Source organism: Mauremys mutica, chromosome 15 (assembly GCF_020497125.1).
Source record: "Mauremys mutica isolate MM-2020 ecotype Southern chromosome 15, ASM2049712v1, whole genome shotgun sequence".
Taxonomy (NCBI): domain Eukaryota; kingdom Metazoa; phylum Chordata; order Testudines; family Geoemydidae; genus Mauremys; species Mauremys mutica.
This window is the reverse complement of record NC_059086.1, coordinates 7105089-7128945: the sequence shown is the minus strand read 5'-3', so window position 1 is coordinate 7128945 and position 23857 is coordinate 7105089. Positions and strand designations below refer to the sequence as shown.

The window sequence follows — 23857 nt, the reverse complement described above, 5'->3', positions numbered from 1 at the left end:
ACGGCCAGCGCTGCAGCCAGGGAGTTGCAGCGCTGGAAGTGCCCTGCAGGTGTGGCCACTTACTAATTGCAGCGCTGGTGGAGGCTTTCCAGTGCTGCAACTCGCCAGTGTAGCCATACCCTTAGAGGTTTTTAAGGCCAGGCTTGACAAAGCCCTGGCTGAGATGATTTAGTTGGGGTTGGTCCTGCTTTGAGAAGGGGGTTGGACTCGATGACCTCCTGAGGTCTGTTCTAACCCTAATCTTCTATGATTCTATGGTTTACCTTAATGTATTTCTTTGGGTTTACGAGCCGCAAGGGCAGGCAGCCTCTGCTTATAGAATTCACTCCAGCAGTGTAATTCACTCCAGCAGCGCTTCCATTCCCATGTTCTGCTAACTTAGGAGGGAATGTGTATCTGAAGAGCAGATGCTCAGATCATCCTAGAAAACTGAGCTGGAAAAGCTCTAGGAGACATCAGGGGCCAAAATGGTTGTCTCTGGCCATGGTCGCCTGCACAGTACCCGACATGTTCCCCTGCTGCATCAGCATGGGAGCAGTGGACTGGGTCCAACTGTCCCCCTGCGTATGAGACATTCAAACAGGGTTTGCCTCCCACTGCCCGAATCCTGTCGGGCTGAGACGACTTCCTCTCCTGGGCAAGGGCTACGAGACCAAAGAAGCCAGAAAAGTAAGTGAGTAGTGTTTTGTCTTCCTCCCTCCGTGGCACTGCCTCTGTGTAGGCTTCAGGCTCCTTAGGGCAGAGCCCTGCTTTATACCTGAACTAAGCACGCTTTTGGGTGCTCTACAAACGCCCCAGTCACCTGGACGGGAAGCATCTTGCTGCTGAGACCCCTGCACCCTATCGGAATGGAGCAGCCGCACAGCTCACCGGAGTGACACCCCAAGACCTCGCTTCTCAACATCCTTTCTGAAGGGGAAGACACCTGAAGGTCCAGGTCTCTGCAGGAATCGTTTGTCTGGGCCCCTCATTTTGGGGCTTTGTCCCACGTCTGGGCCTTGGTGGGGCGAGAGGTTCAGCTTCTGCTTTGTCACGAAGCGAAGGGGCTGTTTAACTCTGATGACGTCATGCAGGCAGGGGAGTTTTAGCTGCTGAAGCTCAGATCACGGGTGCTGCGCTTACCTGGCCTCTCTGTCCTTGCAGATCTCCAATGTGTTTGCCCAGCCAGTCTTCGGAGCTCCAGCTCCCAGTGTGAGTATTTTGCTACAGATGAAACACATTGATCATACAGAGACTTTGACAAGACCCTGGGATGGGAGGGGGCAGGATAGGGAGGGAGACCCAGTAGGGTAACATAATACCTGGCATATTTATACAGAAGTGCCAGGTGAGGCTGCAGAGGTGTGGGGTACACACACTATGCTTCAAGGACTCCTGTGTGGAGAGGGCCATGAAGAGAAGCCTGCATGGCTCCAAATCCCAGATCTGAAGACTCTCAATGCCCTGGGTGGTGCAGTAGCTGGTGGCCTGTGGCGCGAGCAGTCATGGGCTTGCAGAATGTGCAGACGGAGAGGGCACGCAGCTTTAAACTAGGGAGCAATTTGTGAAATCCGAGTTCAGCAAATCATTGGGAGCAGACGGAGCTATTAGATGGGCCTGTGTGAAAGAGCGGAGACACTGACCAGGATTTACAGGCACTGTAACCATATAAAGAGCGGCTGCTTCTGAGGTTGGTTAGCTGCCAACATGGAACTCTCTCTTCTTCCACTCGTTTGCACCTGCCTACTGTTATATGCCGCTGAGCTTAGTCCCACATTTCCTTGTGTCCCACACAAACTTGATGTTTCATTTCAGCTGACTGAGGGCATAAAAATTATACAGTTAATGCAGTCACGTTCTTTTAGTCTTCTTCACTCTTAAGACTTTGTCAGATGTATCTCATAATACTTTTTATACAAAAATTTGACTTGTGGAACTCATTGCCACATGATATCACAGGACACTTAGAAAAAGATGGGACACATATGAATGATGAGACCATTCAGGATTAAATTCTGGTTGGATTGAAGTCTGTGGCAAAAATCCCATTGGCTTAAATGGAACCAGAATTTCACCCCAACATTGTGTTAGAGAGAATAAAAAATATGAGACATAAACCCTCCTGCTTTGGGGCATAAGCTAACCACTAACTGGTAGTGTATGGATACAGACTAGATTGCCACTAGGTCTGCTGTGGCATGGCAGTCCCTGTATTCCTACAGGTATGTTCCTATCTGGGTCCGGTGGCTGGGAGTTTTAGGTCTGCTGTACTTCAGACAGAAGCAAAGGAACTGCAGAGCTGTGAGCCTCCTCCTTGTACAAGGGAGAATGACTGAGGCGCTAATATTCCTTGTATGTCACAATTCTGTAGCAGACCCTGTAGAGTTGTGGATCTGCCTTGTGAAGAAATAGAAACAGATGAACAAGGAGAGAACAGTTCTATCTGGGATTTGGATATCTATGATCAATGGCATGAAACCAGCCTGCCTTCCATGAGGGAAAATAATCTGTCTCTGGCATGCTAAAGTTGTCAGAGTTCCCTCCCCACTCTGAACTCTGAGGTACAGATGTGGGGCCCTGCATGAAAGACCCCCTAAGCTTATTTCTACCAGCTTAGGTTAAAAACTTCCCAAGGCACAAATCCTTCCCTTGTCCTTGGATGGTATTGCTGCCACCACCAAGTGATTCAGGAAAAGGACCACTTGGAGTTCCTATTTCCCCAAAATATCCTCCCAAGCCCCTTCACCCCCTTTCCTGGGGAGGCTTGAGAATAATATACCAACCAATAGATTAACAAAGTGAACACAGGCCAGACCCTTGGGTTTTCAGGACACTAAAAACCAATCAGGTTCTTAAAAGAACTTTAATACAAAGAAAAAAGTAAAAGATGCACCTCTATAAAATCAGGATGGAAGGTAATTTTACAGGGTAATAAAAAGATTTAAAACACAGAGGATTCCCCTCTAGGCTCAACTTCAAAGTTACAAAAACAGGAATAAACTTCCCTCTTAGCATAGGGAAAATTCACAAGCTAAAATAAAAGATAACCTAATGCATTTCCTTGCTATTACTTACAATTTCTGTAATTTTAGATGTATCATTTCAGTAGGAGCTGGGGGTTAGCTAAACAGAAATTAAAAGGTACAGTGACTAAAGTGAAATCCCTGCAAGCTGCATGGACGCTTTTCAAAGACACCATAATAGAGGCCCAACACAGTAAAAGAACTAAAAAAGAGCCACCGTGGCTTAACAACCATGTAAAAGAAGCAGTGAGAGATAAAAAGGCATCTTTTAAAAAGTGGAAGTCAAATCCTAGTGAGGTACATAGAAAGGAGCATAAACACTGCCAAATTAAGTGTAAAAATGTAATAAGAAAGCCAAAGAGGAGTTTGAAGAACGGCTAGCCAAAAACTCAAAAGGTAATAACAAAATGTTTTTTAAGTACATCAGAAGCGGGAAGCCTGCTAAACAACCAGTGAGGCCCCTGGACGATCAAGATAGAAAAAGGAGAGCTTAAAGAGGACAAAGTTATTGCGGAGAAACTAAATGGATTCTTTGCTTTAGTCTTCATGGCTGAGGACGTTAGGGAGATTCCCAAACCTGAGCCAGCTTTTGTAGGTGACAAATCTGAGGAATTGTCACAGATTGAGGTGTCACTAGAGAAGATTTTGGAATTAATTGATAAGATTAACAGTAACAAGTCACCGGGACCAGATGGCATTCACCCAAGGGTTCTGAAAGAACTCAAATGTGAAGTTGCAGAACTATTAACTATGGTTTGTAACCTGTCCTTTAAATCGGCTTCGGTACCCAATGACTGGAAGTTAGCTAATGTTACGCCAATATTTAAAAAGGGCTCTAGAGGTGATCCCGGTAATTACTGACCGGTAAGTCTAACATCAGTATCGAGCAAATTAGTTTAAACAATAGTAAAGAATAAAATTGTCAGACACATAGTAGAACATAAATTGTTGGGCAAAAGTCAACGTGGTTTCTGTAAAGGGAAATCGTGTCTTAGTAATCTATTAGAGTTCTTTGAAGGGACAAGGAACATGTAGACAAGGGGGATCCGGTGGACATAGTGTACTTAGATTTCCAGAAAGCCTTTGACAAGGTCCCTCACCAAAGGCTCTTACATAAATTAAGCTGTCATGGGATAAGAGGGAAGGTCCTTTCATGGATTGAGAACTGGTTAAAAGTCAGGAAACAAAGGGTAGGAATAAATGGTAAATTCTCAGAATGGAGAGAGGTAACTAGTGGTGTTCCCCAAGGGTCAGTCCTAGGACCAATCCTATTCAACTTATTCATAAATGATCTGGAGAAAGGGGTAAAAAGTGAAGTGGCAAAGTTTGCAGATGATACTAAACTGCTCAAGATAGTTAAGACCAAAGCAGACTGTGAAGAACTTCAAAAAAATCTCACAAAACTAAGTGATTGGGCAACAAAATGGCAAATGAAATTTAATGTAGATAAATGTAAAGTAAAAAAATAACCTCAACTATACATACAATATGATGGGGGCTAATTTAGCTACAATGAATCAGGAAAAAGATATTGGTGTCATCGTGGATAGTTCTCTGAAGATGTCCACGCAGAGTGCAGCGGCATTCAAAAATGCAAACAGGATGTTAGGAATCATTAAAAAGGGACTAGAAAATAAGACGGAGAGTATCTTATTGCCCTTATATAAATCCATGGTACGCCCATATCTTGAATACTGCGTACAGATGTGGTCTCCTCTTCTCAAAAAAGATCTACTGGTATTTAAAAAGGTTCAGAGAAGGGCAACTAAAATGATTAGGGGTTTGGAACGGGTCCCATATGAGGAGAGATTAAAGAGGCTAGGACTTTTCAGCTTGGAAAAGAGGAGACTAAGGGGGGATATGATAGAGGTATATAAAATTATGAGTGATGTGGAGAAAGTGGATAAGGAAAAGTTATTTACTTATTCCCATAATACAAGAACTAGAGGGCACCAAATGAAATTAATAGACAGCAGGTTTAAAACAAATAAAAGGAAGTTCTTCTTCACGCAGCGCACAGTCAACTTGTGGAACTCCTTACCTGAGGAGGTTATGAAGGCTAGGACTATAACAGTGTTTAAAAGAGAACTGGATAAATTCATGGAGGTTAAGTCCATTAATGGCTATTAGCCAGGATGGGTAAGGAATGGTGTCCCTAGCCTCTGTTTGTCAGAGGGTGGAGATGGATGGCAGGAGAGAGATCACTTGATCATTGCCTGTTAGGTTCACTCCCTCTGGGGCACCTGACATTGGCCACTGTCAGTAGACAGGATACTGGGCTGGACGGACCTTTCCAGTAGCGTAGCTAGTGGGGTGCAGGGGAAACAGCTGCTTCTCCTCAGCACATTTTCCAGGGTTACCGGCGCTGAACTCCTGCAGGCAAGGGGGGGCAGGGGCTGGTCCCTGTGGTGGTGCGGGGTGGCGCCGGTCACGGGAAGCGGAAAGCAGCGGCGCTAGCAACTGCAGCAGCGGGGCTGGTACCGGGAGCAGCATGGAGCGGCTGCGGGCTCCTCCTCTGCAGCACTGCCCGCCGTGGGGCTGGGGCTCTCCCAGGGCTCTGCCCTGCACACGCCCAGCACCCCCGGGGCTGCTCCTGCCTCCCTGGGCTGGCCCCAGATCCCTTCCCCCGGGGGGCTGGGGTCCTGCTGCGGCTTGCGCCCCTCTGCCTCCTCCGTGGGGCAGGCAGCCCCAGGGGGTTGAGGCCGTGCCACCCCTCCCCAGCTTTGCCCTCCAGCAGCCCCCGCACCGCCCTGCCGGGCCTGTTCAACTCGGCCCCACCAGGTCCTGCCCTGTCTCATGCAACCCACCCCTACCATGGGGTGGCCCGGCCCGGGGGCACTGGGGGAACTGCAGCAAAGCCCCGCCCGGAACTGGTGCAGGAGACGAGCCCGGCTCTCAGCCCAGGCTCTGGCATCAGCCTGCAGCGGGGAGCGGAGCCACCCCCCGCCGGCTCAGCTCAGCCCAGCCCCACTCTTAAAGGGACACAGCTCCCACCGCGGCTCGGCCCGGCCCAGCCCGAGGCACGTGGGGGTGTTACCTCACTCCCCACCTGGGGGCCCAGCCAGGTGGGTGCTCAGCACCATAGCAGCGCAGAGGGGAGGCCAGCGCGGAGTGAACTCCATGAGGGCGGGGGTGGGGGCGCAGAGCAGCCAGAGGAGGAGCCAAGGGGGGGGGCGCCTTTTTTATGTTTGCTCCCCCTGCTCTTAGAATCTGGCTACGCCACTGCTTTGGTCTGACTGAGGGGCAAAGTCTTGTTGGGATTTGCACCTAGTCGTGAGAGAGAAGCTGTCACAGTCACAGTGATCGGCTGCTCCTCAAAGAGGAGAGAGAGGCTAAAATGCCCAGCGAAGGGAAGAGGCATTGAACATGTGTCCTTTGGTGCATCCGGCTGATGAATAAGGAAGGCTGAGGGGGATCAGAGAGGAGTCACTTGTTTTTCCCATTAGAAACACAGGACCTGTCGCTGTGATGCCTGGAACATGAGTGAACTATTGGCTGCATTAGAGCCAAGAGAATCAAAGTGGAGCGTTTGAGAGAAGAAAGGGGTTTTGATCAGACTGTTTAATACTTGGTGCCTCTGCTTTGGTTGACATACACATAACTCCGGGTATGTCTACACTACCTGCTGGATCGATCTATCGGGGATAGATTTATCGCGTCTAGTGTAGATGCAATAAAATCGATCCCCAATCGCTCTGCCGTTGACTCCGGAACTCCACCAGGGCGAGAGATGGAAGTGGAGTCGACGGGGGAGCGGCAGCGGTCGACTCACCGCCGTCCTCACGGCCAGGTAAATCTACCTAAAATACGCCGACTTCAGCTACGCTATTCGCTTAGCTGAAGTTGCGTATCTTAGGTCGACCCCCCCGCCCCAGTGTAGACCCTAGCTTCCAATGGCTTATGAGTACTTTGGAAAAAGGATGCAACTTAAACATTCGACATGCTTGCTCCTTCAGTTAATGTGTCAGCACACTGGATACATGCTGGGCTGAATGTGATTTGATTCACTGAATTTTGTCCCTATTTGTATATGATCCTCGTGAGATTTTTTTTCTCTAATTTATGAAATGATTCACTGAGTAATCCTTGGCCTGCAGCTCATCTGTGAGCTGTTTGTTTCATTCGGTATTCAGGATGCATCAGTCACATGCTCTTGTTTCTATTCCCTGGCTGGATGAATGTACCCCCTAGAATTAGGGTTGTGTTGTGATCACTTGTAAATGCAAATCCAGAATTTGCTTTTGCAAATATTCTCTAGCATACGCTTCAAATATGCTGTTTCCATAAGCGTCCTGGAGCTCTTGCCCACTTCAGTTCTTGTTCTGGGTAAATCAACAAGTCAATGGCTGGAGGAAGAAGCTGCTAGCAAGTTTGTGGTGTCTGTTGAGGATACTAAGGCTCAGGCTACACTAGCACCTTTGTCAGTAAAAATTTTGTGGGTCAGGGGTGTGAAAAAACACACACACCTGACCAGGGGTGAAAGCAACTTAAAGGTCATACCATTATTTCAGGGTGGCTGGGGTCCGGGGCAAGATGGTGGGGGGGGCAGCTCTGGGCCCCCAGAAAGGGCGGGGCCTCAGGCAGAAGGGGCGGGGCTGGGACTAGACTCCCCCAGCCAGCCCTTCAGTGCTACCCGGCCCACGCCGCCTGGGGCTCCAGCGGCAATTTAAAGGTCCCAGGGCTCCAGCCGCTGGTGTGGTAGCAGTAGCAGTAGCAGCGGTGGCCGGGAGCCCCAGGCCCTTTAAATTGCTGCTGGAGCCCCGGAGTAGCGGTGGCCAGGAGCTCCAGGGCTCTGGTGGTGATTTAAAGGGCCTGGGGCTCCCAGCCGCTGCTGGGAGACCCGGACCCTTTTAAATGGCTGGGCCCCAGAGCCCTCCCCACCATCAGCAGCTCTGCCAGTACAGTCAGCTGTGTTCTGGCAGCCACTTTCTTACTGGCACGCTGGACCGGACCGGACTGGCTTCCTTTCACCTCTGCCCCGACCCATAAAAGTTTAACTGACAGAAGTGCCGGCAGGAGAGCTCTCTCTCACCTGCATAGAGCCGCTACACAGGAGACCTTACAGCAGTGCAGCGGTGCAGCTGTAAGGTCTGTAGCATAGACACAGCCTGAGCTGTTTTGGTTAGTTAGGCTCTGTCTACAGCAGAGAGGGTGTGTCCTGTTGGGAAAATCACTTCTTGCCCCCTCACCAGTGTACCCCAAGTGATGTTTCTCTGACTATACAAGTTGCTCTGATGTGTAATCAGATAAGTGTCTATTGGTGTTAGTGCCATTGGTTGAGTGGCAGGGTGCATCCATCCCATGCAGGAGAGATATGGTCATTGCTCATGTTCCTTCTTGAAATGTTTGGATCTAATTTTTGGTTTTAAGACAGACTATGAGTTGGCAATTCAGCAAAAATAACTATCTCCCAATGCAAATATTTCCTGTACCCTGTACTCAGTGTAACTGGAAACCCCAAATACAATGATGCTTCCTTAGTACAATAAACAATGGCCTGTTACTTACAGTAGAGCTAGAAGGAGGACCACCACATCATCCAGATATCCCATGGTCTTGGGTGTCCGACAGGTCTTCTAAGCTAAAACTCACAGGTGCTGACTCCATTGGTGCTCCACGGCTGGAGCACCCACGGAAAAAATTTAGTGGGTGCTTAGCACCCACCGGGCAGCCAGCTACCCGCTCCCCCTCAGCACCTCCCATCTGCCAGTGGCCCCGCTAATCAACTCCTCCCCTTCCCTTTCAGCGCCTCCTGCACTCCATGGAACAGGCAGCGTGCAGGAGGCGCTGGGAGGCAGGGGGTGGAGCAGGGATGAGGCGCACTTGGAGGAGGGGGTGGGAAGAGGCAGGGCAGGGGTGGAGTGGGAGCGGGAAGAGATGAGGCAGGGATAGAGGCTTGGGGGAAGGGGTGGAGTGGGGGAGGGCCTGAGGCGGGGGCCGAGCACCCCCCGGATAGAGAGGAAGTCAGCGGCTATGCTAAAACTTGTCTAAATCCCCCCTTTATGTTCTGTGCCTACTTGCTAGCTGCACTTGCTTGCATCAGTCAATGTTCCACTTATCTCAGACACAGCCTCTTGCAGCAGTTACAAGCCTTAATATAATATATGGAGCTATACCTATCTCATAGAACTGGAAGGGACCCTGAAGGGTCATTGAGTCCAGCCCCCTGCCTTCACTAGCAGGTTTTAGTTCTAGTGGGTTTAGCCAGCTTAAACTATTTTTGTGTGGTTTAAACTAACACAAAAGCAACCCTCTTTAACCTCACAAAAACAACTTGAATTTGCCTGACAACGGCACAGCTAATTATAACTAGTTTCACCTAACTAACTAGTTATTTTTCTATTAAGTGCCCTCTTGCATTACCTATATTCCTTCAGTCCTCCCAGTCATATCCCACAGTGCACTGGTCATTTCAGAAATGGCCAGTCTGGTCTCCTCTCTGTGCTACATTGCCCTGGGTTCCATTTGGCTGGAGCCCCATTGGTTCAAACAGCGCTGCATGCTACATGGATTTCACACGTGAGCCATTTCTGGAGCTAGCTACTTCTGCGTGCTATGCCTTTACCCCGCCCAGCCCTGCTTTAACCATTAGACATTATTGCCTTCTTCTACTAACAATGTTGACTGCATCTGCTGGGGATAAGTACATCTCATGTTTCAGAGCCAAAGTTGATCTGATTATGTGAAGGCATCAGGAAGGTCCATGTGGAGCATTTTATACTTGGCTAAGTGCATAGCTGAGGATTTTTGCCTTGCTCTGTAGCAACATGTACTGGCCCCTGGCTAGGGGCAGGATGTCAGACTAGATGGCTCAACGGTCCAATCCAAGATGATAAGCTGCTATATACATCCAGACATATCAAAGAGAATGAGGCAGGGAGTGATTTAGGTGACACTAGGGACACGTCCATAGGGGAACATTCATTAATGGAGCCTCCAGGATGGTTCATTATTTGTGTAAAGATCTGGGCCAGTTCTTGGTTTCCAAGAACATTTTGCTTAACCTGTATCAAATTCTGAATTCCATTTCAGCCCTGAGGGAGGAGAGCTGAAGGGAAGACAGAGCAAAGTTGGGACGATTCAAAGTTTCACAAATCGTTAAGGCCATAAGGGACCATTAGGAGTATTATCTAGTCTGATCTCCTGCATAGCACAGACTAGAGAATCCAACCCAGGAAAAACAGTGGGTGGAGCAGAACAGGATAAAGCAATGAAGGGAAAACAAAGATAAGGAAATGTCCTTCGATCTATCCCCAGTTGTTACTCGGGGGATGGATGTGCAGGAGGCAGTATGCTCAGAGTAAGATAAGAAGCATTGTGAAAGAGCAAAGAAACACAAACTGAGAGGTGCTGAGAACCTCTGACGCTATTGGGTCAAAATCAAGAGTGGTGGGATCTCAGATATTAAAGATGGACATTTGGTTCTGGAGAAGAAACAGCTGGAAGCATCAGCCTCACGGCTGCAGAGACAGCTGAACGAATAAGGGTCCCAGGTTCTCCCGAGTGTGTTCATGGAGCAGGGCTCACACGCAGGTAAAGGTGAGCATGGGAATAAAATAACCAGCTGAAGAGCCTGAGAGACTGAATTGTGAAATCTTGTCTTCTGTCTTTGCAGAGGAAGAAAGTGAAGAACTTCCCAGGACAGGTGTCAGCTGCCTCGGTATGGGGCACAGCCCAATGCAGCGTGGCGGCAACCTCATTCCCTGCTCTCTAGTGAAACACGGAGAGCAGCTCTCTCCAGGGGAGTTTGAAAGTCAGTGGGAGGGCAGTGAGTTCTCTTAGGGGGAGCCAGCTATCCAAAGACCCAGCAATGCCCCCTCATTCTCAGTGAGTGTCTGGGGGAAGCAATGCCTGGCTGGAGCAAATCCAGCAAATGTGTGTCTCAGGGGACACCTACACTGCCACTGGTGGTGTACTTTCTGGTTTGGGTAGCCCTACGCAGGCTAAAAACAGCAGTGTAGCCACGGTGGCACAGGTGGTGTCATGGGGTAGCCCAGGGTCTCAGATAAGATTGTACTTGGGTAGTGAGCTCATGCTGACCCCCACATTGCTGCAGCTACCTGGCTATGTTTAGCATGCTAACGTGAGCACAGTTAGCCTGTGTGCATCTATCCAAGCTGGAAATTACACCTCCAGCTGCAGTGTAGCCAGTCCGCCCACTCTGCCAGTGTGTGAAAGGGAGAATTCCACGGAGGGAAGAAGAACGGGATTTTTAAGAGGTTGCACATTGAAGCTAACTGGGGCAAGGGAAATAATGTTCTGGTTAGTAAGTGGCTGGAAGGCTGCACTGTCCGTCATTCCTCTGGCAGAAGACAGATGGCCACTAGTGGCACTGGGGTTCTACCACAGCCGAGGGGTGTCCTGAGCCTCTTTTACAAGTAACAAAAGCAAGATACCACTGAATCCGTTCCATCTCCCCTTGACCTTCAGGTCTTCTCTTTCCCTTTTATTGTCCGTGCCAAACCCACCGTCCGGCATCTCGCTCCATTCCAAACCTCTTGAAAGAAGAGCATCTCCTCCCAAAGCTCCCAGCAGGGCAATGAGTTTGATGGGTCTCAGTTCAGTTCCTGGTGGCAGGTGTCCTGTCACCACTGTCCCTCGACAGAGGGTCAAAGACTCAGATGGGCCACAGATGCTGAACGCCTCTCTTATCCGCAGAGATGGCCCTGCTCTGGCAGAGGTGGGGCACACACTGGCAGGGGGAAGTGTGTGTTGGCTGCCCGGGATGCCCCTGTCCTGGAGGCACCATGATTCCCAGCAGATCTGGGGGCAGTTGCAGTCCCTGGGGAGCAGGAGAAGCTGGGCTCTCCAAGGGTTTCTTTTTTATCCATCTTCTCCATTGCATTTGATCTCTCACAAATGTGCCTGTAAATGGCTATTTGTTTCCTTGCTTTCTGGCTCCTTCAAGGCATTATTGGTGGCAGGTTTTATGGGTTGTTCTTAGTCAAAGCTGCTAAAGAGGCTGGGGGAGCTCCTGTCAGAGGTGAGTTCAGGGCCCGGGGGAAGCTGTGCTCAGGAGATGACCTAGCGTGCAGGATGCAGAGCGCATAGGAGAGACGTGTGCCCGACTGTAAAGTTCACAAGCTGAATGCTACTGAGAGCATTTCTGGGAATGGTGACAATACTGAGAGCTGGGCTGGGGTTCACCCAAGGGCCCAGAGGCACATTCTGGGAGCCAGCTGTGGCCAGCTCCATGGAGAGGGCAGCTGGCATTCTCAGCTGCCTGAAGTGGTCCTCGTGGGTCACTGGTCTGCCTCCCCCAACTCCCATGCCCACTGGCAGCAGGAATGGCTGGGCTGCTCAGGACAAGAGGGCTGGTTTGTTATTGTAGGGGTGCTCATGAGTCCTGAGCAGCAGACACTGGCTCCCTTCTGGGGAGAAAAGGGCTCTGAGGGCTTTATTTTAAGGGGAAACCCACACGGCATTCCCTGCACCCTGCAGAGAGGTAGGAGGAAACACAGACCGGGTAGGTTTGTCTGAGGGACTGTTCTGACTGCCTTCGTGTCTTCTCTCCTCAGCACAACACTCCTATGACCATGACCAACCCTGTGAGTACCCAGCCAAACAGCCAGACGGAACTAGTGAGAGCCAGGGCAGGGGCAGGATTTTCTGGCTTATCTGAGCAAAAGCCGCCCCACCCGAATCGCTCCTGCCTTAGTCCAGAGCCTCAGTCCCCATCTCAGTTGCCACTGTGCTGCCCAGCGAGTGCTGCTGGCCTGGCCTGGCCTGCACAGAAGTGGCACCAGGGGAACTGGGCCTAGGCAAGCACATATGGACTGAGGCAGCTGTTCCATACGTAAGGCAGGAGCAGGAGCTCAGCCGCAGGGTGGGGGCAGCTCCTTGCTCAGCCCTCTGCCCCAGGGCAGCGGTGTGGGGGCTGCACCTAGCTGAGCCACTGGTCGGGACACCACCAATCCTTGACCAACGGAGCCAGTGACAACCCCCACTCCAGCGGCGCTGGCCTTCCAAGGCCTGGCAGGAATGGAGGTGCCCCCTCCCCCAGAGTCACGCCATCCCTTACCCCAGGCCTGTCAGCCTTTAACCCCAATCTGGGGTTATGACAGCCTCCCCTGGTGCCGTGGGGAAGGACTGTGGCCTGTAAGATTTTGGACTCTCTTTTCAGGTTGTCCCATTCCAAGTGGCCATCCCAGGGACTATCTCCCGGGCCCGCAAGATCACCATTGTGGGGAACGTGCCTTTCCATGCAAACAGGTGGGTTTCTGATGCAGCCTGGAGGGGAACGTGGGGGCCCTGGGCCGATGTGCATGGGCTGGTTTGCACCCACCAAACACAGCTGATAGGTTACAGCCTGGGATGGGGTGGGGTGGGCAGGAGACTCACCAAGCAACAATGCTTTAGAAATGGGGGTGGGGGAAGAGGGGGTTGCTGCACTCAGCACCTGACAAACAAAACCCTGTGTCTTCATTTGTGATGCAAACGCTAAGCACCAGGCCCAGCTGGATGCAATCACCCTTCCTAAGATTCCTTCTCCACAAGCAGAGTGGTCTGGTCACAAGATGCTGAAGGCAGATGAGAAAGTTCGGGCTGGGATAGGAATTGCCAGGAGCTGGGCATAGGAACCCCTGGTCAAAGTTGTGTGGGCTCCAGTGCCCGGAGGGGTGGGGGCGGGGGTATTGACGGTGGCCCTGGCTACAGGACACGGGTCTGTCCCACTCTCCAGTGTGCACCATCCTGGTACATTTCTCCCTGCACCCTTGTCAGGAAAACCTCTGAACAAGCCCTTTCTCCCTCCTCATAGCTTTCACGTCAATCTGAAAAACAGCATGACCGGCAACATCGCCCTGCACATCAACCCACGGCTGAGGGAGAGGGCGCTGGTTCGGAACACCCAAACGCACGGCACGTGGGGCTCAGAGGAGAGGCACCTCTCCACCCTGCCTTTCGCGCCAGGCCAGGCTTTCCAGGTGAGTCTCAAAGGCTGTCTGAGGCACGCATTGGAACATGTTCTCAGCTTCATGCTGCAGCTGGGGTGCTGTGCAGTAGGGAATCAGGCCCAGTGGGAATCCACAGAGCCGCAGGCCCCTGTGGAACGAAATCCTTCAGAGATATTTCATGCTGAGACTGCATCGTGACCAACAAAATATTTTCCCACCTTCCTCTCCCCTTTGGGGGCCTTGCCACCAGCGGAGTGAGAGAATTTAAGGTTCACCCATATTGGAGTTGTCCAGACACAGAAACAGTCAAGGTCAGTTTGTTTTTTAATGGGCAAGTGCCTACTAATTAGAGATTGGCTCAGCCTGGAGCTTGAGGTGTTCTATCCCTGTCAAAACTATTGTTAGAATTAACTAGCAGAATGCCAGATTTTTATATTTTTTGTGTGGGGAATCTTGTTAATTTCTTGGCCTCAATAAAAGCCTGTGGCAGTAAGCCCTACAGTCTAATCGTGCCTAATGTGAAAAAGTATTTCCTTAAATTTCATGGAACACCCCCCTGTTCTTGTGTTAAGAGACAGGGATAAGCTCTTGTGCTCTGGTTCTGGATCATTCATTCTTATAGCACCACTTGTTATTAAGGTTGTGTGACACTTTCCATTATAAGACCCTGTTTTCAGTTGCTTATAACTTAGCCTGGAATTCAGGGTGAAGTTTCCCAGGCCAGGTATCAGCTTCAGACTGAATTGTTTGGTAAGTTTCAGTAGAAACAGTTCAGCCATTTCCAAGAATGAAGCTAGGAAGAAAGAGGTGGTTTTGCTCATGCTCAAGAATTCTTGCAACCACTTTGCTGGCAAGACTCACAAAGGGGATTTAGGCACTGCACTGCTGAGCCCAGCTTTTAGGTTCCTGGCTGTCCAGCAGAATCCACAGCCTCAGGTTGGGCATTCAGGTTCCCCATACAGCGCAAGGGGAAAGTTAGGTGCCTATGGCTGGGATCCACGAAAGCCAGCAGACTGAGTGGGAGCTGCCTATCCCAGCCACGTAGGTGTCTCCCTCTGACTCGGATTTAGGTGTCTGTCTGTGCTCAGGATTCTCTGCTGTGACTCTCTCCTGGAGTTAGGCACCTACGCTGGATCAGCTCCTTCTTGGGGGGGGGGGCGGAATTAGGGGGAGAAGGGGTGTTGACACCACCACCTTCTGTATTCCCTGGCCAGTAGGGCCCTCACGCAGGATGTGAGAGATACAGAGTCTGTCTGATCTGAACCCAAATCTCCTACTTCCTAGCCACTGGACGACAGAGGGTAGGTCACACTCGTGCTGAAGCTATTCCACCTTGTATAAAATACTTAACTAATCATTGGAGCTTAAACCCCTGGCCTATATAAGGCGACCGGACAGCAAGTGTGAAAAATCGGGATGGGGGTGGGGGGTAATAGGCGCCTATCGGAGAAAAAGCCCCAAAATATCAAGACTATCCCTATAAAATAGGAACATCTGGTCACCCTAGGCCTATAGGGGAAGGCGGAAAGGCAATGCCACCTCTTTGCATGGGACCCAATCCAGTACATATGATCTAAAGCAGCTCTTTAGCTTGGCCTCAGATATGGCCCCGCAGGTGAGATAGGTGGGTACTGTCTAGTTTGTGAATCCCACTGGGTTTAGGCATTGGCCGGGTGCCAGGTGTCAGGCCTTGGACGGCTGTGCGCACACCCACCCACAGGGATTTAGGTGCCTAGGAGACTACCAGGAGAAACAGGGGCACCCAGAGGATTCAGGGGCCTACAGGCTTTGGCAGCAGCTGAGCAGGGGTTTTGAGGCTCTAAAGTTTGGACTTAGGTGCCTAAACTGGCAGTTAGGTGCCTAAATCCCTTTGTGGCTGTAGCCCCTGTGCTTTAGAAATTTGGCAGGGGAGGGGGAAATGTTTCTCTCCCTTGTGTCAGAGACATGCCCTTTGCAGTCCCTACGAAACTCCACCCACATACGGCCAAGTTACACACCAATGCAAACTGCACTTTGCACTTGCTCAGTAGAGGTTTGTTAGAGGCTGCAAGTGTTATTCTCTGAAGAGTCTGTCTGCACAGAGCATGCTCCAGCCCAGGACTGTAGGGCCATGGGCTTTTCCTGCAATTGCTCCTCCTGGGGGTTGCTGTCCTGTCAGGTTCCAGAGTGGAGAGCAGGGAGATTGTCTCACCTGTGTTCTCAGTGCTCCCCCTGCTGGGCCCCGGCAGTGAAGTGGAGGAGGAAGCAGCCTGCCTAATGCAGAGGGATAAAGAGTAGACGCAGGGGTGATTCATAGTATAGTGATTCTTCCGCTCTACTCCGTGCGGATTAGGCCTCAGCTGGAGTATTGTGTCCAGTTCTGGGTGCCACATTTCAGGAAAGATGTGGACAAATTGGAGAAAGTCCAGAGAAAAGCAACAAAAATGATTAAAGGTCTAGAAAACATGACCTAGGAGGGAACAATGAAAAAATTGGGTTTGTTTGGAGAAGAGACGACTGAGAGGGGACATGATAACAGTTTTCAAGTATATAAAAGGGTGTTACGAGGAGGAGGAAGAAAAATTGTTCTTCTTAACCTCTGAGGCTGGGACAAGAAGCAATGGGCTTAAATTGCAGCACGGAAGGTTTAGGTTGGACATTAGGAAAAACTTCTTGTCAGGGTGGTTAAGCCCTGGAATAAATTACCTAGGGAGGTTGTGGAATCTCCCACATTGAAGATTTTTAAGAGCAGGTTGGACAAACACCTGTCAGAGATAGTCTAGATAATACTTAGTCCTGCCATGCGTGCAGGGGACAGGACTCGATGACCTCTCGAGGTCCCTGTCAAGGAAGGGGAAGAGTATCTTCAGATACAGACTGGCTAACCTAGTGAGGCTGGCTTTAAGTCCAAAACACAGAGACTTGGGTGAAGGGTCAGAATATTGGGGGGCGGGGGAACTACAAGACACAGACAATCACAGCAGGGACAATGGAGAGAAGAGGGAATATAGAGGAGAAATCAAATGAACATCTTAGATGTCTGTATACTAATGCAAGAAGTATGGGGAATAAACAGGAAGAGCTAGAAATACTAGGGAATAATCACAATTGCAACATAATTGGCATCACAGACTTGGTGGGAGAATTCACATGACTGGAACATTGGTATAGAAGAGTACAGCTTGTTCAGCAATGACAGGCAGGGAAACAGGGGAGGAGGCATTGCCTTGTATATCAAAGATTTATACACTCTAACTGAGGTGGAGATAGAAGCGGGAGACAGACCTGTTGAAAGTCGCTCGGTAAGGATAAAAAGGCGTAAAAAACAAGGGTGAAGTCATGGTACAGGCCTACTATAGACCACCTACCCAGGAAGATGAGGTGGATGAGGCTTTTTTTAAACAGCTAACAAAATCATGCAAGGCACAGGACTTGGTGGTGATGGGAGACCGCAACTAACCAGACATTTGTTGGGAAAATAATACAGCAGGGCACAGAGAATCCAACAAGTTCTTGAAATGCACTTTTTATTACAGAAGATGGAGAAAGTGACTAGGGGAGAGGCTGTTTTAGATTTGATCCTGACAAATAGGAAAGAACTGGTTGAGAGTTTGAAGGTGGAAGGCAGATGGGTGAAAGTGATCATGAAATGATAAAGAGTTCATGATTCTAAGGAATGGTAGTAGGGAAAAAAGCAGAATAAAGACAACGGACTTCAAAAAGAGAACTGGATAAATTCATGGTGGTTAAGTCCATAAATGGCTATTAGCCAGGATGGGTAAAGAATGGTGTCCCTAGCCTCTGTTCGTCAGAGGATGGAGATGGATGGCAGGAGAGAGATCAATTGGTCATTGCCTGTTAGGTTCACTCCCTCTGGGGCACCTGGCATTGGCCACTGTCGGTAGACAGATACTGGGCTAGATGGACCTTTGGTCTGACCCAGTATGGCCGTTCTTATGTTCTTATGACTTTAGCAAACTCAGGGAGCAATTCTAAGGGAAAAAAGAGTTGGCACTTTTCTAAAGAGACATTATCAAGGGCACAAGAGCAAACTATCCTAATGCATAAGAAAGATAGGAAGTATTATAAGAGACCACCCTGGCTTAACCAGGAGATCTTCAATGACCTAAAACTCAAAAAAGAGTCCTACAAAAAGTGTAAACTAGGTCAAATCACAAAGGATGGATATAAACAAACAAACACAAGTGTATAGGGGCAGAATTGGAAAGGCCAAGGCACAAAATTAGATTAAACTAGCTAGGGACATAAAGAGTAACAAGAAAACATTTTACAAATACACAAGAAGCAAGAGAAAGACCAAGGACAGGGTAGGCCTATTGCTCAATGAGGATAGAAAGATAACAACAGAAAACACAGCAATGGCCGAAGTATTACATGCCTTTTTTGTTTCAGTATTCAACAAAAAAGTTAGCAGTGATTGGACAACTAATCTAGTGAACATCAGAGTAAATGGGGTAGGATCTGAGGCTAAAATAAGGAAAGAACAAGTTAAGAATTACTTAGACAAGTTAGATGTCTTCAAGTCAGCAGGGCCTGACAAAATACTTCATAGAATACTTAAGGAACTGGCTGAAGAGATCTGAGCCATTAGCCATTATCTTTGAAAACTCGTGGAGGATGGGAGAGATCCCAGAGAACTGGAAAAGGGCGAATATAGTACTTAGCTCTAAAAAGGAGACTAAGGAAACCAGGGAATTATAGACTAGTCAGCTTAAGTTCCATACCCAGAAAAATAATGGAGCAAATAATCAAACGATCAATTTGTAAGAACCTAGAAGATAATAAGGTGATAAATAACAGTCAACATGCATTCGTCAAGAACAAATCATGTCAAACCAACCTAACATCCTTCTTTGACCGGGTAACAAGCCTTGAGAATGGGGGCAAGCAGTAGATGGGGGAAGGGATAGCTCAGTGGTTTGAGCATTGGCCTGCTAAACCCAGGGTTGTGAGCTCAATCCTTGAGGGGGCAATTTGGGGATTGGTCCTGCTTTAAGCAGGGGGTTGGACTAGATGATCTCCTGAGGTTCTTTCCAACTCTAATATGCTATATCTTGATTTTAGTAAGGCTTTTGATATTGTCTCACATGGCCTCATCAACAATCGAGAAATATAGGCTAGATGAACATATTACAAGGTGGCTGCACAACTGGTTTGAAAAGTGTACTCGGGGAGTACTGATCAGTGGTCCACAATCAAGCTGGAAGGGCATATAAAGTGGGGTCCCACAAGATCTGACCTAGGTCTGATTCTATTCAATATCTTCATAAATGATTTGGATAATGGCATAGAGAGTACACTTATAAAGTTTGCAGATGATACCAACCTGGGAGGGTTTGCAAGTGCTTTGGAGGAGAGGATTAGAATTCAAAATACTCTTGACAATCTGGATGAATGGTCTGAAATAAATAGGATGAAATTCAATAAGGACAAATGCAAAGTACTGCACTTAGGAAGAAATAATCAATTGCACAAATACAGAATGGGTATGTTTTAGGGTACGTCTATACTACCTGCTGAATTGGCGGGTAGTGTTCGATGTATTGGGGATCGATTTATCGTGTCTCATCTGAACGCGATAAATCGATCGGCTAATCGATGCCCATACTCCACCTCGGCAGGAGGAGTAAGCGGTGTTGATGGGGGAGCCGCGCGAGTCAACTCGCCGCTGTGAGGACGGCCAGGTAAGTCGAACTAAGATACTTCGACTTCAGCTAGGCAAATAGCGTAGCTGAAGTTGCATATCTTAGTTCAAACTCCCCTGCTAGTGTAGCCCAGGCCTAAGAAGGAGTACTGCAGAAAAGGATCCAGGGGTTATTGTGAATCACAAACTACATATGAGTCAACAATGTAACACTGTTGCTAAATAAATAAATAAATAAAATAAGCAAATATCATTCCGGGATGTATTAGCAGGAGTGTTGTAAGGAAGACATGAGAAGTAATTATTCCACTCAGCACTGATAAAACTTCAGTTGGAATATTGTGTCCAGTTCTGGGCATTACACTTCAGGAGAGACGTGGACAATTGGACAAAATCCAGAGAAGAGCAACAAAAATGATTAAAGGTCTAGAAAACATGACCTATGAAGAAACATTGAAAAAAATGAGTTTGTTTAGTCTGGAGAAGGCTGAGCGGGGACATGGTAATAGTCTTCAAGTACATAAAAAGTTGTTATAAAGAGAATGGTGATAAATTGTTCTCCTTAACCTCTGATGACAGGATAAGAAGCAATGGGCTTAAATTGCAGAAAGGAAGATTTAGGTTGGATATTAGGAAAAACTTCCTAACTGTCTGGGTAGTTAAGCACTGGAATAAATTGCCTAGGGAGGTTGTGGAATCTCTGTCAACTAAAACTTTTTAAGAACAGGTGAGACTAACACCTATCCAGGTCTAGTTCAGTGGTTCTCAACCTATTTACCATTGTGGGCCACATATGCTGCTCTCTATGCGTTATTTGGGCTGCATCCACACAATATATATACTACATGTATTGCCCTGAGGATGTCACATGGGCCACAGTTGTATGCTGATTGGGCTGCAAGTGACCTGCGGGCCATGGGTTGAGAACCATTAGTCTAGATAATACTCAGTCCTGTCTCAGTGCAGGGGACTGGACTAGATGAACTATTGAAGTCCCTTCCAGTCCTACATCACTATGATTTTATGTAATTAAAGACTGTACCATGATGCTCACACACACAAGACAGATGAATTAAGGTTGCTGGGCAATATTAATCCCTAACATCATCTAATTTTTGAGTGCTTGAATTTGCAACTTTAATGTTCTTTTAATGTGGGTTTTAAAAATGTGATTTTATATACTCTGATCTGCTCTTCCCATTCGTCTCCTTTCCCAAGCAGGTAAGCTTTCTCCCTGAAACAAATCTTTTAAAGATACTTCTGAGGAAGTGGCGGTTGAGTTGCATACTGCGTTCCCTACCAAAAGAGATTGAAATAAACACTCTTTGATCATGTAGCAAGGAGTGATCTTGGAGATAAGCCAGCTGCTGTTTCATTTCAGGAGCTCTGTTAGAAACTGTTACATTTGTGGTTTTGAGACATGCATTCACCTGGCATCAAACACGCAGGTCAGAAGGTTTTCTTGGCTTCATAAGAATATAAGAATGGCTGTACTAGGTCAGACCAAAGGTCCATCTAGCCTATAACAACATAAGAATGGCCGTACTGGGTCAGACCAAAGGTCCATCTAGCCCAGTATCCTGTCTACTGACAGTGTCCAGTGCCAGGTGCCCCAGAGGGAGTGAACCTAACAGGCAATGATCAAGTGATCTCTCCTCCATCTCCACCCCTTGACAAACAAACAGAGTCTAGGGACCCCATTCCTTACCCATCGTGGCTAATAGCCATTAATGGACTTAACCTCCATGAATTTATCCAGTTCTCTTTTAAACGCTGTTATAGTCCTAGCCTTCACAACCTCCTCAGGTAAGGAGTTCCACAAGTTGACTGTGTGCTGCATGAAGAAGAACCTCCTTGTATTTGTTTTAAACCTGCTGCCTATTAATTTCATTTGGTGGCCCCTAGTTCTTGTATTATGGGAATAAGTAAATAACTTTTCCTTATCCACTTTTTCCACATCACTCATGATTTTATATACCTCTATCATGTCCCCCCTTAGTCTCCTCTTTTCCAAGCTGAAAAGTCCTAGCCTCTTTAATCTCTCCTCATATGGGACCCTCTCCAAACCCCTAATCATTTTAGTTGCCCTTCTCTGAACCTTTTCTAGTGCCAGTATATCTTTTTTGAGATGAGGCGACCACATCTGTACACAGTATTCAAGATGTGGGTGTACCATCGATTTATATAAGGGCAATAATATATTCTCCATCTTATTCTCTATCCCCTTTTTAATGATTCCTAACATCCCGTTTGCTTTTTTAACCGCCTCTGCACACTGCGTGGACATCTTCAGAGAACTATCCACGATGACACCAAGATCTTTTTCCTGATTTGTTGTAGCTAAATTAGTCCTTTATCTTCTTGGCTAATGTGCTGCAAGATGAATGGATGGCTCCCCTGGGCCTTGTTATCAGTGTAACAGATGTTCTTGTATCCTTGGGTGTCAGGGCACACAAATGTAAATCTTCTCTCTCTCCTCCAGATGGAGATAGTGAACACAAGGAGCTGCTACCAGGTCTCGGTGAACGGGCTGCGTGTATTTGACTATGTCCACCGCATCCCTGCAAACCAGGTGGACCAGCTACAGATAGCGGGGGATGTGACACTCTCCTGTGTGCAGTACTGATGGCCCCTCCTGGGCCACTAAGTTCTCACTATTTGACTCAACCCACTGGGCTCAGTCTCATCCTCCACTCCAGAGCCCTCTCATCATCTTCATTCAACAGCTCCACTGCCAAGCCCGGAGATCTCAGCCACCAAATCTCACATCGTACAGAAACGCTGAAGTCTCACTATGGGGGTTGAGGGAGGGAAGGGCTTCTCTCATTGTCTCTTCTTTGTCTATCTGCATTTCTGATACTGTAGATTAAAGCCGTGGTTCTCAACCTTTCCAGACTACTGTACCCCTTTCAGGAGTTTGATTTGTCTTGTGTATCACAAGTTTCACCTCGCTTAAAAACTACTTGCTTACAAATCAGGGAGAAAAATACAAGTGTCATAGCACGCTATTGCTGATAAAGTGCTTACTTCCTCGTGTGAACCATAGAGTTGTAAAATAAATCAACTGGAATATAAATATTGTACTTACATTTCAGTGTGATACTTGAGCCGGTTTTTCACTCGTGAGAAGGCTGAGCCCCAGGCGGCGTGGCTAAAGCATGTAACTTTATGGGGGCCCCTATGGCATGGGGCTCCAGGCAGATGCCCTGCTTGCCACCCCCAATGCCAGCCCTGAACTTGCGAACTCCCCAAACCATCCAGTAACCTCCCCTGGGTGTCGTGACCTCCAGGTTGAGAAACACTGATCTAGATGATTTGAGTACCCCCCGGAAGGCCTCTGCGTACCCCCAGGGGTATGTGCACCCCTGGCTGAGAACCACTGGATTAGAGTTCCAGCGCCTGATTCAACCCTATCTGATGAGGAGTTTGGAGAGGGTGGGGGGTTGTTTGAAAGCCTGACAAAAACCACCATATCACTCATGGGTGAACACTGTTCACCAAGCAATCACTCTATAGCTGACCTCAGCCTCAAAGGAAACCTGCACAACACTTTCAAAAGACGAGCCTGGGACCTTAAATTCATAACTTTGCTAGACACTAAAAATCATGGACTGAATAAAGACACTGGATTTCTGGCTTATTACAACAATCTGTAATCCCCAACCCTCCTCCCCACCAAGCCCCCCACCCCCCCAATGACTGGAGAGGTGCTAACAGGCTACTTCACCTTTGAAATATGTGTTATCTACTTATGCTGAACAATCTGTTCCATCTTGTATTTAGCTGTGACTATGACGAAGTGGGGGATTTTCTTTGAGTTTTGCATGAATACTAGGGAATCTCAGTTTCCCTGTGTGCTGCGTGCGTAATGAGGCGGTGGGAGAGGGAGTTTGTTGTTGAGGGGACTAGGTGTGACCTCGCCTGGCAGTCAGGACCCCAGAAAACTGCCTGGAGATGGGGAACCCTAGTGACCTGGTGGCCCTCCCCAGCTTGGCAGTAAGCTGGTTCTGGCCACGGGGAGGACAAAGGGCTGAGGAGAGAGGACCCTGCTGACCTGACTCACCTTCCAACCAGGGGGAAACAAAGGATGGAGGAGAGGAGGCCCAGGAGACCTGTTTACCTGGGACCAAGACAAAGGACAGTGGAGGAGCTGTTGGGGGAGATGATATAGGATGGTCAGCTGGAAGGAGGGGGCAGCTGGACTGTGGAGAGAGAGCAGCCAGAGCCCCCCTGGATGCAGGAGAGACCTAGATGTACTGTGCTGAGGGTTGCTAGGCCTGAGGGCCCAGAGAGTTTTCTGTGCTGGGTTCAGATGC

The 23857-nt window shown here is 48.5% G+C and overlaps 1 protein-coding gene across 1 annotated transcript in view; it reads left to right on the top strand.

Annotated features, from left to right (window-relative positions):
• LOC123350510 (galectin-9-like) overlaps positions 1–22482 on the top strand; it is a 30272-nt gene extending 7790 nt beyond the window's left edge. Inside the window, exons 4-9 of the mRNA XM_044989125.1 lie at positions 1144–1191; positions 10618–10662; positions 12521–12550; positions 13126–13214; positions 13762–13927; positions 22024–22482. Coding sequence (XP_044845060.1) covers positions 1144–1191; positions 10618–10662; positions 12521–12550; positions 13126–13214; positions 13762–13927; positions 22024–22167 — 522 coding nt within the window. The 3' untranslated portion in view covers positions 22168–22482. The remainder of the gene's footprint in view (positions 1–1143; positions 1192–10617; positions 10663–12520; positions 12551–13125; positions 13215–13761; positions 13928–22023) is intronic.
• The last annotated feature ends 1375 nt before the right edge of the window (positions 22483–23857 follow it).